Source organism: Meleagris gallopavo, chromosome 26 (genome assembly GCF_905368555.1).
Source record: "Meleagris gallopavo chromosome 26, MGAL_WU_HG_1.1, whole genome shotgun sequence".
Lineage (NCBI taxonomy): Eukaryota > Metazoa > Chordata > Aves > Galliformes > Phasianidae > Meleagris > Meleagris gallopavo.
Genome location: NC_139429.1, coordinates 4,410,332 through 4,423,210, shown reverse-complemented (window position 1 = coordinate 4,423,210; position 12,879 = coordinate 4,410,332). Strand labels below are relative to the sequence as shown.

Sequence of the window (12,879 nt, the reverse complement as noted above, 5' to 3'; positions counted from 1 at the left end):
TAAGAACAGCTGCTGGCAGCTGATGAGCCTTCCCTCAGCACTTAAGCTCAGCCAGTTCTCAGAGGTTTGGTTCTTTGTTCCTAAGTGATATGAGGACTGATAAATCCCTTGGCACATCCTCATCTCTGACATAAGCCTTAAGTGAGCTGTATGTATGTTATATGATTTTGTTAAATCCCTGCATCCTTGGCACTGGACCTCTGGAGGTTTGCATGTTATTGTCACGGTGGTCAGGATGCTGAACTCCCTCAAAATAAAGTTTTTTAAATGCGCTGAGTCATCTGAAGTTGCATGATTTTATATGTGTTACTTTACTCTTGGTTTTTTTTTTTCTTTCTAGCTGCAAAAAAGAAAGAGAAGAAATCCAAGACAAATGAAAAGAAAGAAAGTCATTCTGGGAAGAACCAACTGGACTCTGGACAGAAACCAACTCCTCCAGCTGTTGTACCAAGAGAAGACAGTGCTGTAAAGAAGAGCAGCGAGCCTGCTCGTAAGCCTGTGGAGGAGAAGCATGAGGATGGGAATTCCTCTGCTCCCCCACCAGAGCCCAAACAGACCCCTGCATCTGGTACCAGAAAGACTGGCAAACAAACAGCCCAGCCAGTGCAGCTCCCTCCATCTCAGCCACCGAGCTCAGGACCTTTGAAAAAGGAAGCACCAAAAGTTACTACTTCTGAGCCTAAGAAAAAGCAGCCTCCACAGCCAGAAATAGGTAAATGGGACTGTTTATCTTCAATATGTTTGAATCGTGAATCATGTTAAGTAACAGTATTAATGCTGCTAAAATCTGCTGGATTTTAAGACTGATAAATGCTTTATGATCTGGTGAAATTAAAGCAAATTATTTTGGGAATTTTGCTTAGAACTGGCTTCTTTTTATTGAACTGCATAATTTATTGGGATGGGAAGATAAGTGACCACCTTTAATGTGATTTTTAGTCATCTAGTCTTGGCAATCTTGAAGTATATTTTCAATACCGTTAAGTTTGCTGACAGTCTGAATGTGAAACAACAGGAGTGTCATGTCTTGCTACAAAAACATGGCCTAGTGTTGCACGTAGTACAGACCGGCGTGGACAGTGACCAAAAAGGCAGCTCCAGGACTTCTGTTGCTTTGCACCTGGAACACTTCAGAGTTTTAGCAGAGCAAGTTCGACTGGCCATGCCTTGCAGATTGGCCCAGTTGTAGCTGGTGATGTACAGTCGCAAAGATGGTGGAAAAATTGAGGTCTAAAATTCATCTCATTGTATGGTTGTTGTTTTTTTTCCCTTCTCTACAGGTGCCTGTTAGTTACTTGAAATACTCATAATTTTTCCCCCCTTCCTATAGGCACAGAACAAAACAAACAGAAAAAAATTGCTCCCCGTCCAACTTTCCCTGTGAAACAGAAACCAAAAGAAAAGGTGAATACTGTTTTTTGTACACAGTCAAGAAATTTTGAGAACATCCATCTGTCTGTCTAGAAAGTAAATCTGTATTACTTTAACCCTTCTGCAGATTTCTGTGTACTTGAAATACCTGTAGGAATTCAGTTCTGCTCCTTTTCCTTTGAATGCTGATTTCAGACCGATCTAACTTGATTCCTGGTGCTACTCAGGATCTTTTGTGGTATTTGAGGAGGAAGTTTTCAGTCTTGTCAATGAGAAACGTGTCATTTCTTGTGAGTTTGAGCAAATTGTACAAATGTTAGGCTTTACCTCGTGCCAGTATGTGGACACCAACTTATCTGGCATATGCCCATAGTTCAGCTTAGGTGTGAATTTTTACTGAGACTTGTGTGTCGTGGGGTGAACATTAGGTTGTCTTAAATCTGAGAGAGAAATGTGTTGGTCGTAATTATACCAAGAGTTGCCCCACTGGAACAAAGTAAAAAAATAACACTAATCAGAGAGAATAGCCTGATGGTAGGGGGAGATGCAATAAATTGAATTAGAAATGCAGTTGTTCATGGAATGCTTTCAAAATGGATTGCAGAATGGTTACTTTATGGCAACTTTGATACACATGTTAATTCTGTCATGTTATGAATTGTTTTTTTGTTGTTGTTGTTTTTCTGGTACATAAATCATGTACAGTGTTAAATTACTGTTGAAGTTTTGATGTCTGAGGTTGGGATTAATGCAGGCTCCTTTACTTGACTAGGAAAAGCCCCCTCCTATAAGCAAGCCAGAAAACAGCACGCTGAATTTGCTCAGCACTTTGACTAATGGGAGCAGTTCCAAGCAAAAGCCACCTACAGATGGAGTCCACAGAATCCGAGTGGATTTCAAGGTAGAGGACAATATGTTTTAAGTATTTGAATATTAGCTGACTCTAAACACTTGGAAGTAGAGTCCCTCAAGAATGCTGACAGTGACTTCTGAGTTTGTGTGTCTGGTCCTAATCAGAGAGAACTGTAAATAGGAACCTTCCTGACTCGGTTAATTCTTAGAAGTTTGTTATGCTTTTTTTTTTTTTTTTTCTTATAATTAGAGTACTGGATGAAGACTTAAAGCTTTAAACCTTAACTTTCAATGTGAGGATGAGCAAGAATTTGAGGTTTATGAAGATTGATTCCATTAAGATGGAACTATAAAACCTTACCTTGGGTCAACAAGATTTGGGGAAAATGTTAGTAATTTGTAATTCACAGTATTTTGGGGATATCTGGGGGTTTAAACTGATAAATCATGTACTATTTTGAACAGCGATGTTGAAATAATAAAAATCAATATTTTCCTAATATTTTTTCAGTCATTTATATAAGTGTTAATAATGGAGATTATAGTGAGATCTCGTAAGTGTTTCGATACAAACGTGGATTTTTAATAAAGTTTAACTATTGTGAAATTTTGTTTTTAGTGATAAGCAATTGTGAAGAACTTTCTCATGCTTTTTAGGCTTGCTTTCTGGAGAGGGAAGGTTAGTGTTTGATTGAGCTCTCTTGGCAGGAGGAGTGCTGGGCTGTGATTATTCCAATACTCACTATAAAGTAGACCAAGGTAGAAGTTAAAATGATTTCTGTTTTAGAAGGCTTTATTGAAGGCGCAGTGCATAAAGCAGCAATGTGAGCACTTTGTACTGATGTTGTATTGCCTTATTCTGCATGGTGATGTATCCTTTTGTACTTTCAGGAGGACTGTGAAGTGGAGAATGTTTGGGAGATGGGTGGGTTAGGCATCGTGACCTCGGTACCTATTACTCCCAGGGTGGTGTGTTTTCTCTGTGCCAGCAGTGGACATGTGGAGGTAAAGCATTGTGTTCTGCTGTTGATGACTTAATTACAGCACCATGTTGTTACCAAAAAGAAAAAAAAAAGAACGTATAACAACCGTAATCCCGAAGAAATTCAAATAATGCCTTTAAATCTGTCCTTGCTAAACTTTGTCCTAAGATACTGAAGTGAAAAGCATTTGAATTGTCTTTGAGGAGTTCTGTGGTGCTTAGCTTATACGTGAACGCTGTCAGCCATAAGGAATGACATTTTCAAGAGCCCCTGCATCTCTTCTAAAATGTAATTTGGGATCCCACAGCTGAGGTAAAGCAGGGAGTTTGCTTTTTCTTGAAATTAAAACGTCTGCTCAGTAGTTCTGAAGCGGTGTTAGGCAGTGCTGACCTTCCCTGGCGTGCCTCTGTCTCCAAAGAGCTGCAGATCATTGCTGAAACGTGACTGGCAAGATTCTGGTGCTGCATAAACAGCTGAATTTAGGTTTAAATTTTGGTAAATGCATTTCCAGGAAAAGATAGATGTCTTCTCAGAGTTTTCAGCCATCCTGGGAAGGTGATGCTAGCACTGGAAAATGCTCGAGTGCGATTAGCCAACAGTACGTGAGGGAAATGGGGTTAAGTTCTGCATGTGAACATCAGTGTATTTGAAGATTACAAAGGTCCAGTGGCACGTGGAGCCAATCCCCTTCTCTGTCAGGCTGCTCAGGTGAACCATTCTTCTGTCCTGTTGGAGCCTGCAGTGTTTGTGCCCCAAGGACTATTCTTTTTTAGGATGTCCAGCCTTGCAGAGGATACTTAGAGCTTTCCAATGACCCCTCTAAGCTAAACAGAGGGAAGAATGTCTCTTTGCTCCGTGTGTCCCTTCCTTCTCTGCTTAATGTGTCTTCACTTGTGGTGGCTTGTGTTGCAGCGAGGGAGGGAAGTCCTGAAGAGGCCTATAGGCCTTTCCCAACGCTCAGAACATGTAGACAAAAGGTATCAGACTCCTGTTTGCTGCTAGATGCATAATCTAGGTAGGCAGGCATATATTTAGGTGCTCCCAAGTACACACACCATTTCCCCAGTGAGATATACCGATAGATGGCCTTGTTCTGTTAGTTGTAAAGCAGAATTCAAAGTAGTTTGGAGTGCGAGCGGGAATTCAGAAAAGCATTTGACTTGCTAAAACCTCCCTCTCCCCCCTTGCAGTTTGTGTATTGTCAGGTCTGTTGTGAGCCTTTCCACAAGTTCTGCTTAGAGGAGAGCGAGCGGCCCCTGGAGGACCAGCTGGAAAACTGGTGCTGCCGTCGCTGCAAGTTCTGCCACGTGTGTGGGAGACAGCACCAGGCCACCAAGGTACCCCCGACCTCCGGGCAACCCAGCCAGCTTTCCCCGTGCTGCTCCTCGAGTTCTGCTCTCTAACCCTCAGCTGGGAACCGGGACAGCAGGCGGTGGAGCGCAGGCTGTGTGTGTGCAGCCTCCTGTGGTTGTGGACTTAGCACAGGTCTCTTAGATGCAGCTTCCTCCTATTGCTCTGAGTAGGAGATTAAATGTAAAATGAAAATGTCCAGGATTTTGCATTCTTTCTAGTGTCTTTGTTCCAATACTTTCTCCCATTATTCTTGTAGCAGCTGCTGGAATGTAACAAGTGCCGAAACAGCTATCACCCCGAGTGCCTGGGCCCAAACTACCCAACCAAACCCACCAAGAAAAAGAAAGTTTGGGTGAGGTTTTTTCAGATTTCTTCTTTGGGCAGTTCCCTTGTTAACTGATGATAATACTGTGGGCCAAAGCGCCGCGGATGTTTTGTTCCAATGCATTCACTTAGCAGTTTGTGGAAGGGCACCTGTTGCATTGGAAGATACTTTTTGAGGATAGGTTTCTCACTGAGGTGGGTTGCTGCTAAAGCAGGTGGGGTTTGTATGAGAAGGATTTTGAGGGTTTTACACCTTTCTCAGTTGGGATAATTCTTCTGATTGTAGTCTCAAAAGGTGGAAGAAGTTGTAAAGCATGGAAGTGGTTATGTCATTAACAGACTTAGTGCTAAAGCTTTGCCTACGAGTGCGTTTGGAACTGATTGTTTTTACGCGCTTTCTACTACAATGTATTCAAAGTAGGAAAACTGATAAAATACAGTGTTGTATTTTAAGTCAGAAGAAATGCTACAGCTATGTAGGCCTTCTTATGTGAAGGAAGAGGTGATATTTTCTGAAGTGCAAATATGAAACGTATTTTTTTTAAGGTTTTGTATTTATTTTTTATTTTTCCTTTTCTCGTATCAGCGCCATCTTACCATAAAGGGAGGGAGCTCTTTTTTTAGTAGTGGAAGTTCTGGTATTTGAATCTCGTTGTTCTGTCGTGTAAGCTTTCAGCTTTCATTTACTAAGCAAACCATTAAATTTATCAGTAGAACAAAAGAACGAAAGCCCCTGGATAGAAACAAATAACAAATACATCCTTCTTCCAGATATGTACCAAATGTGTTCGCTGCAAGAGCTGTGGATCCACAACGCCAGGCAAAGGGTGGGATGCTCAGTGGTCTCATGACTTCTCACTGTGTCATGATTGTGCCAAACTCTTTGCTAAAGGTACGTAAAGTTGTAATTGTTCATGGTAAGTACCTTCTCAGATGCTCTGTTTCTAATGAGAAGGTGTCAGTGTTAGTTAAAATGAAGGCCTGGTGAGCTTGTCACTGGTACAAACCTGTGAAACCTGGTGTCAGGGCCAAGAAGCAGAGGACAGTTTGAAAGCTGTGTTCATGGGTTTCACAGTGCATAACAAAAGTCACTACTGCAATACTGGGAGAGTTTGAGACTTTAAAAATTAAGTGCTGTACCATAGAAGGTGGTTATTACAGACCTGCTGGTTCAGGGCTTCAAGTAGCTCGTGAGGAAAAAGGCATTTTAAAGGTCTCTTGATTTAAAAGCAGCAGATTTCCTATTGTAAGATGACAGTTTGTTCTTGTGTTAGTTATGAGACCTTTGAATCTAGGAGGGATCACTCCAGGGAGAAATCTTGAGTATCCCTTCTACATTCTTGCCTTTGTGTTCATCCTTGTCATTTTCATTCTACTCTGTAAAGCTGATTCACTTAGGCCTTCGTTAGTCTCACTGCCCCACATGCCTCCCCTCCCTGAAAAAAACAACAAACCCACAAGAAAGGATAACTGATCTTTCAAGCAGGTTGTTTTTGTGGCCGTTGTCTTCAGTGTTGTAAAAGTAGATGTAATTGTATTGGCAGCTTACCAGTGGGAGTTTCAGAGAGGTTCTTTCTTAGCACACTAGTGAGTAACCATCTAGTCTGTAAGGTGCATGTGACTGTTGAATTTCTGATTGAAAACATATATCTCATTTTTTGCTTGCAGGGAATTTTTGTCCCCTCTGTGACAAATGCTACGATGATGATGACTATGAGAGTAAGATGATGCAGTGTGGGAAATGTGACCGCTGGGTACACTCCAAATGTGAAAACCTTTCTGGTAAGGCAAATTCTTCTCTCCTCAGCCCCTAAGAACGTGAGGCAGCTGCAGACAAGTCCAAAATGGGATCGCTTTGGTCTTTCTCCTTGAGTGTTGCATTAGCACTCTCGCTTGTGATCTGCTTGAGAAATACCTAATATCAGTGATAACCTGAAAGCTTACGACTGACTTGAAATGCAGTATGAATGAGTTACACAAGATGCTTTAGTTACATGAAAGGCATCTGATGTAAACAGTAGGTGCTGTATGCAGAGTAAGGCTTTTCCCCACATCCATCCTTGACTAAATTAGTTCAAGTTGTTATTTATTTATTTTTTTTTGTCTCCAGATGAAATGTATGAGATACTCTCTAACTTGCCTGAGAGTGTAGCATACACCTGCATTAACTGTACAGAACAGCACCCTGCGGAATGGCGTCTTGCACTGGAAAAGGAGTTGCAGGTTTCTTTAAAACAGGTTTTAACAGCCCTATTGAATTCTAGAACCACCAGTCACTTGCTGCGTTACAGACAGGTAAGCTGAAGGCTGAAATGTAATCAGAAATGAGACTCTTGAAAAAATGAGTTTGATCCTTGTGGCTGATCGCTGCCCTGCTGTATGCCTTACAGATCAACAGCAGAAAGTTGTTATTTTTGTCCTTCTGTTCTGGACAGGAATTCCAAACTTGAGTCTCTTTCATGTTAACGAGAATCTCTGTGCTTATGAATGTGCAAGGGAGTACATCGTGGGTAGCATCCGCACTTCAGTAGCCAATAACTGTCTGTTTCTTGATATTGACAGGCAGCAAAACCACCTGATTTAAATCCTGAGACAGAGGAGAGTATCCCATCGAGAAGCTCTCCAGAAGGCCCTGATCCTCCTGTCCTAACAGAAGTCAGTAAACAAGAGGAGCAGCAACCTCTGGATATGGAAGGAGTGAAAAGAAAAATGGATCAAGGAGGTTACATTTCTGTGGTATGTCAGAGTTCTAGTGCTCCATTCTAATAATAGGTTCTATGAACTGCTTAATGACCCATGGTATTTATAACTGAGCATGCTTAAGCCTTTTCTTTATGAACGAGGAAACAGGCTAATATACTGCTAAAAATAATTCTGTCTGGCACTCGTGTTAGTGTTGGCCCAGAGAATATAATTTACACTGTTGTGTGCCTCTCTTTAACCAGCAGTGATACTGGGTTAAACTGCTTTTGCTCTTAGTTATTTATGTTCATGGAAACAGGGTAGGGCATCCTTTATCTGCAGATTCTAACAAAAAGCCCAGCGAAGTAACACTGACAGTAGTCAACTGGAAGCTAATAAACTCATGTTTTGGAGGTGTGATCTCTTCAAGTATTGTTGTTTAAAATATAGACTAAATCAATTTAAAAAAATGGAAATACTTTCTTCCTCCTGCATAGCTGTTCTTGAGGAGGAACGTGTGTTAGGAAGTCCCACTGCAAACGTGCTGTTGCCAGATTTTGGCCAAATGCTTGTGAGGTAACCCATGTAGTAGATGTAAAGTGTGTCAGCAGCCAGGTCCTGGTTAAAGAAAAAAGGGGAAAAATGACAGGTTGGTTTGTGCAGCCATTCTGCTAGCCAGTTTGCAAATACACAGAGCTGCTTGTTTCTTTACAGCCAAATTTCTTGCAGGAGTCTATGTTCTGGTTCAGTCCTTTTGTCACCTGGATGCCTTAAAAGCTAATGGATGATGAAGCTGTACAGGAGACAATCTTGGTAATAAAACAATGCTGTGCTTTTCTTGCAGCTGGATTTTAGTGATGATATTGTGAAGATAATTCAAGCAGCAATTAATTCCGATGGAGGGCAGCCAGAAATTAAAAAAGCCAATAGCATGGTCAAGTCCTTCTTTATTCGGGTGAGTGGGACTACAGTTATTTTGAAATCTCCTTTGTTTCACACTGTTTGTAGCTGTTGGAATCCAAAGTGTCCATCATGCACATTTCTAAGAACAAAATAATAACTTGTCAGACTTGTTAATGTTAATGAAATCTCACTGATTGTGCATTTATAGTAGATCTTGGCTAAATTTCTTTGAGTTTCTAGGTACCTTGGATAACATTTCAATGGAATGTTGTTTTCTTTCAGCAAATGGAACGTGTTTTTCCATGGTTTAGTGTAAAGAAGTCCAGATTTTGGGAGCCAAATAAAGTAACAAGCAAGTAAGTAGTTGTTCTGTGTCTGACTGTGACACTATATGTGGTTTGCCAGCTGTCCAAGCAAGAAGTATTAAGAGAGCCTGTTTGTGAGGTTGGCTTTTTATGATAATTATGATGTTATTGGTTTGTTTTTTTTTAAGAAGTAGTCACATTTCCAGGTTTTGTATACACGTCACTGTTCTGAAGCAGAGAAATCAAAAGTGTTACTTAGAAATAAGTATGTTGTGTGTTGGCTTGTCAGTCCTCTCCTTTCTTATCTCTCCTCTCCCTCATCTCATGTTGACCCTTCTTCATCTGTTATCCTCCGAAGAAACACAGCTACATCACAGACTTTAAATTTTAAGTGATAGATCATAGCCTTTGTGAGAGCATGTGTAGAATGAAGGTAATTAAATGAGTTGTTACAGTGTGTTGTATGTCTGTAGTGTTCATAAGCAGTGCAGAAGTTCATCTGGTGCAGCCAGGTCTAACAGCTGGCTCCTTGTGTCTTCAGCAGTGGTATGTTGCCAAATGCAGTGCTCCCTCCTTCGCTTGACCATAATTATGCTCAGTGGCAGGAGCGTGAAGAGAACAACCACACTGAACAGCCTCCTCTGATGAAGAAAATCATTCCAGCTCCAAAACCCAAAGGACCTGGAGAGCCGGATTCACCTACTCCTCTACATCCTCCTACACCACCTATCTCTGGTAAGAAAACAGATTGCAGCACTGTTAGCCCCAAACCCAAAGTGCTTCACTTTGAGCCCTCTTGTTGTAGAGAGGGTGGAATTAGTGACTGAGGAATTGTGGAGACCCATGTGACCTGAAATCATACAGAGACTGTTACGTATTGATATGTTTTTTAATAGAACTTTGGCCTAGAAACATGTTTTCACCTGCCTCTCTTTCCCCAGACGAGGGCTGCATAGAGGCAGATGCGTGCTTTTTCTTGCTTTACAAGCTGATCATTCAAACTCTAGGCTACTATTTGGCTTTTCTGCTCTGTTCACTTACTGACAGTTTTTCCAGATAAATTTTGTCCTTCCTGACCTTCAAGAATGAAAAGCATTCTTTCTTTTAATGCTAAGGTTCTGACAGAAGCAGAGAAGATAGTCCTGAGCTTAATCCACCTCCGGATGTAGAAGACAACAGGCAGTGTGCCTTGTGCCTGAAATATGGTGATGATAGTGCTAATGTAAGTATCTGGCATGCACCCATTTTGGTAGTAGCTGACTTAAGCAGTATTACAGATGTAGCACTGTGAATAGGCCAGATAAGGGGTGAGGTAGTGGATGTTGGTTTGTTTTTGTTTTTTCCATATCTTGGTATGCCTTCTTTGAAATGAAAATGACCTTTATCTGTCTGTTCTGCTGCCTAGAAAGTAGCGTGGCGTTTGTTAGACATGTCATTAAGAAATTCACCATGTCACTTACGTGAACTGTGTGCATTTCTTACACTGAAGCCTCTTGCCATTTCTTCAAGAATAGAATTTTTTTTCTTCCTAAGGTTGCCTTTTATATCACATGTACTTAGCTGCAGTCTTCTCTGCCTAGTTAACATTTATCTTTTAAACTCTGAAAGTAATGCTGTCTTGTTAAACTTCCGTTGGGGAAAGTTTAAATCCAGTGCAGTTGAAACCTACGAGGCTTTTTGTGCATTGCTGTGTCTTGTGGAACATTTTGGGGGGAGGGGAGGGAAAGAAGGAAAAAAGAAAAAAAGGTTTCTTGCCATTCCCTAGGATGCTGGACGCCTTCTCTATATTGGCCAAAATGAGTGGACACATGTGAACTGTGCTTTATGGTCAGCAGAAGTATTTGAAGATGATGATGGTTCTCTGAAAAACGTGCACATGGCTGTGATCAGGGGAAAGCAACTGGTGAGTATATGTATTCTACCATTGCAGAGGAAAACAGCTGACAGTTATTGTTACCTGATTTTAGAATAAACAGATGTTTACCTTTGGTTTTGCTTTTGTAGAGATGCGAGTTCTGCCAGAAGTCAGGTGCCACAGTGGGCTGCTGCCTCACTTCCTGCACAAGTAACTATCATTTCATGTGCTCACGAGCCAAGAACTGTGTTTTTCTGGATGATAAGAAAGTTTACTGCCAGAGGCACCGTGATTTGATCAAAGGAGAGGTGAGAGTCATCTTTCACACTTGCTTTGTCTGAAGGTGGGGACAGCCTGTAACTATAAACATTTCTTAAGAGTTAACACTGAATGTGTTCCTTATGAATGAGGGCCTGACCACAGTGTTGCTAAAACCACATTTGTGATATAACTGTCATGAGGAAGTTTGTCAAGAGGTACTGTGTGCTTCAAGTAGCAAACTGAAGACCACACTGAAGACGTAATAAAATAGGTTGCATTGCATATTTGTAGTAGTTCCTTTAAACTTACTGAGATGTTCTGTGGGTTCTTGCTCCAGGTGGTTCCTGAGAATGGGTTTGAAGTTCTTAGGAGAGTTTTTGTGGATTTTGAAGGGATCAGTTTGAGAAGAAAGTTTCTTAGTGGCTTGGAACCGGAGAACATCCACATGATGATTGGTAAGATCTAGTTCCTGAACGCTTGTTTCATCTTTGGTGCTGGAGCTTTGTTCATGGAACTTTTCTGTTCCTCTCTCTGCTTAGGTTCAATGACGATAGACTGTTTAGGAATTCTGAATGACCTCTCAGACTGTGAAGATAAGTTGTTTCCCATTGGCTATCAGTGAGTATAAGCTGTTTCATGACAGTGTCTTTTACTGTGTCAGAAGTCAAACCAGCACTGAGGTAACATAGGTAGAAATCAGCTGCAGCTTTCATGAACTGTTAATGAATCTTGTGACTAAGCTATCTGTGCTGTGTGTTACACCAGAAAGCTTTTATCCTTTGTAATTTCAAGAAAATGAATATGTGAAATAATGCCAGGGCTTACTTGACTGTTGAGTAAATTATTCTATGTATGTCTGAATTATCTTCCAGGTGCTCCAGGGTGTACTGGAGTACAACAGATGCCAGGAAACGCTGTGTGTATACCTGCAAGATCATGGAATGCCGACCGCCAGTCGTAGAACCTGATATCAATAGCACTGTAGAACATGATGATAACAGAACAATTGCCCATAGCCCAGTTCCCCTTACAGGTAATGTTTGAAGGACTTTCTTAAAGTACATATTTTCTACATGTATTTGCTATAGTGTATCCTTACCAGAAAGCCAGGTAATAATTAGGACTTTCTGGCTTTTAAATCTGATTTGGACCAGAACCCCATTTGTGATTCCAATGTTGAATGCACTGGCAGCTTGGTAAACAGGACCCAAACAGAGATTACTGTAGTAGTACTTTCTAGTTTACAGAGCTGAGATTTTTCTGATGGTCTAAAACATCAAATGTGAGTTCTAGTGTCAGTGTTCACATATAATTTGCGGGTCAATAGGTCACATGTTGATAACCGGTATTTAACAGTGTTCTTGGGGGGAAAAAAGCCATCAGATGTCAAGGAAGCAGTAGTCTTTGACTTTGTATCTAACAAATGCCCTGATTCCTCATGTGAAACCTGAAGGCAGTATATGCTTAATCAGATCATAGCGTTTAGGGTTTAGTGATGACTTACACTGTTGTTTCTCTTTTATGCAATGACAGAAACTCTATTCAAAGACAGCAGAAATACACCTGAAATTGTAAACCCACCATCTCCAGATCGTCCCATGCATTCTCAGACCTCTAGTTCCTGTTATTATCCCACGGTCTCAAAGGGTCTTAGGATCAGGACACCAAGTTATCCATCCACACAGAGGTCTCCTGGCTCTAGGCCTTTACCCTCTGCAGGTATTTCAAGCATTGTTGACTTTGATTTTTGTTTTGATTTTGTTTGCTTTGGAGATACTGTTGGTTCGACGTCTTTTTTTGACGTCATTCAGAATGTGATGTTTATTTTTGTGTTTCTGAAGAACGTGGAAAATGTCAGTAGGTTTGAGAGAAGGAACCTTCTGAAATATATATAGTGGAGATGACCTGTCAAGAAATATATGATTGAAACAATTAGGTATGTATTGGTTGTGAAGGATTCCTATATCTTGACAGTCTTCTTGTTTTATTT

General features: G+C 40.9%; 1 protein-coding gene across 5 annotated transcripts in view; it reads left to right on the top strand.

The window, feature by feature from the left end:
• Nucleotides 1-12,879, top strand: part of KMT2A (lysine methyltransferase 2A) — a 46,464-nt gene that overhangs the window by 18,531 nt on the left and 15,054 nt on the right. For 3 of the 5 annotated variants that reach the window (XR_014879768.1, XM_085209422.1, XM_085209419.1), the window contains 20 exons: nucleotides 341-712; nucleotides 1,331-1,404; nucleotides 2,144-2,272; nucleotides 3,115-3,228; nucleotides 4,397-4,543; nucleotides 4,816-4,911; nucleotides 5,655-5,775; nucleotides 6,552-6,665; nucleotides 6,994-7,178; nucleotides 7,446-7,619; nucleotides 8,410-8,520; nucleotides 8,751-8,824; nucleotides 9,315-9,508; nucleotides 9,889-9,995; nucleotides 10,539-10,676; nucleotides 10,778-10,936; nucleotides 11,227-11,344; nucleotides 11,429-11,507; nucleotides 11,762-11,922; nucleotides 12,423-12,608. Coding sequence is in view for 4 of the 5 variants with exons in the window: in XM_085209422.1 (XP_085065548.1) it covers nucleotides 341-712; nucleotides 1,331-1,404; nucleotides 2,144-2,272; nucleotides 3,115-3,228; nucleotides 4,397-4,543; nucleotides 4,816-4,911; nucleotides 5,655-5,775; nucleotides 6,552-6,665; nucleotides 6,994-7,178; nucleotides 7,446-7,619; nucleotides 8,410-8,520; nucleotides 8,751-8,824; nucleotides 9,315-9,508; nucleotides 9,889-9,995; nucleotides 10,539-10,676; nucleotides 10,778-10,936; nucleotides 11,227-11,344; nucleotides 11,429-11,507; nucleotides 11,762-11,922; nucleotides 12,423-12,608 (2,853 nt within the window). In the remaining variant the exon portion in view is untranslated. The remainder of the gene's footprint in view (nucleotides 1-340; nucleotides 713-1,330; nucleotides 1,405-2,143; nucleotides 2,273-3,114; nucleotides 3,229-4,396; nucleotides 4,544-4,815; nucleotides 4,912-5,654; nucleotides 5,776-6,551; nucleotides 6,666-6,993; nucleotides 7,179-7,445; nucleotides 7,620-8,409; nucleotides 8,521-8,750; nucleotides 8,825-9,314; nucleotides 9,509-9,888; nucleotides 9,996-10,538; nucleotides 10,677-10,777; nucleotides 10,937-11,226; nucleotides 11,345-11,428; nucleotides 11,508-11,761; nucleotides 11,923-12,422; nucleotides 12,609-12,879) is intronic. The other 2 variants (XM_085209421.1, XM_085209420.1) reach the window with 2 other exon arrangements.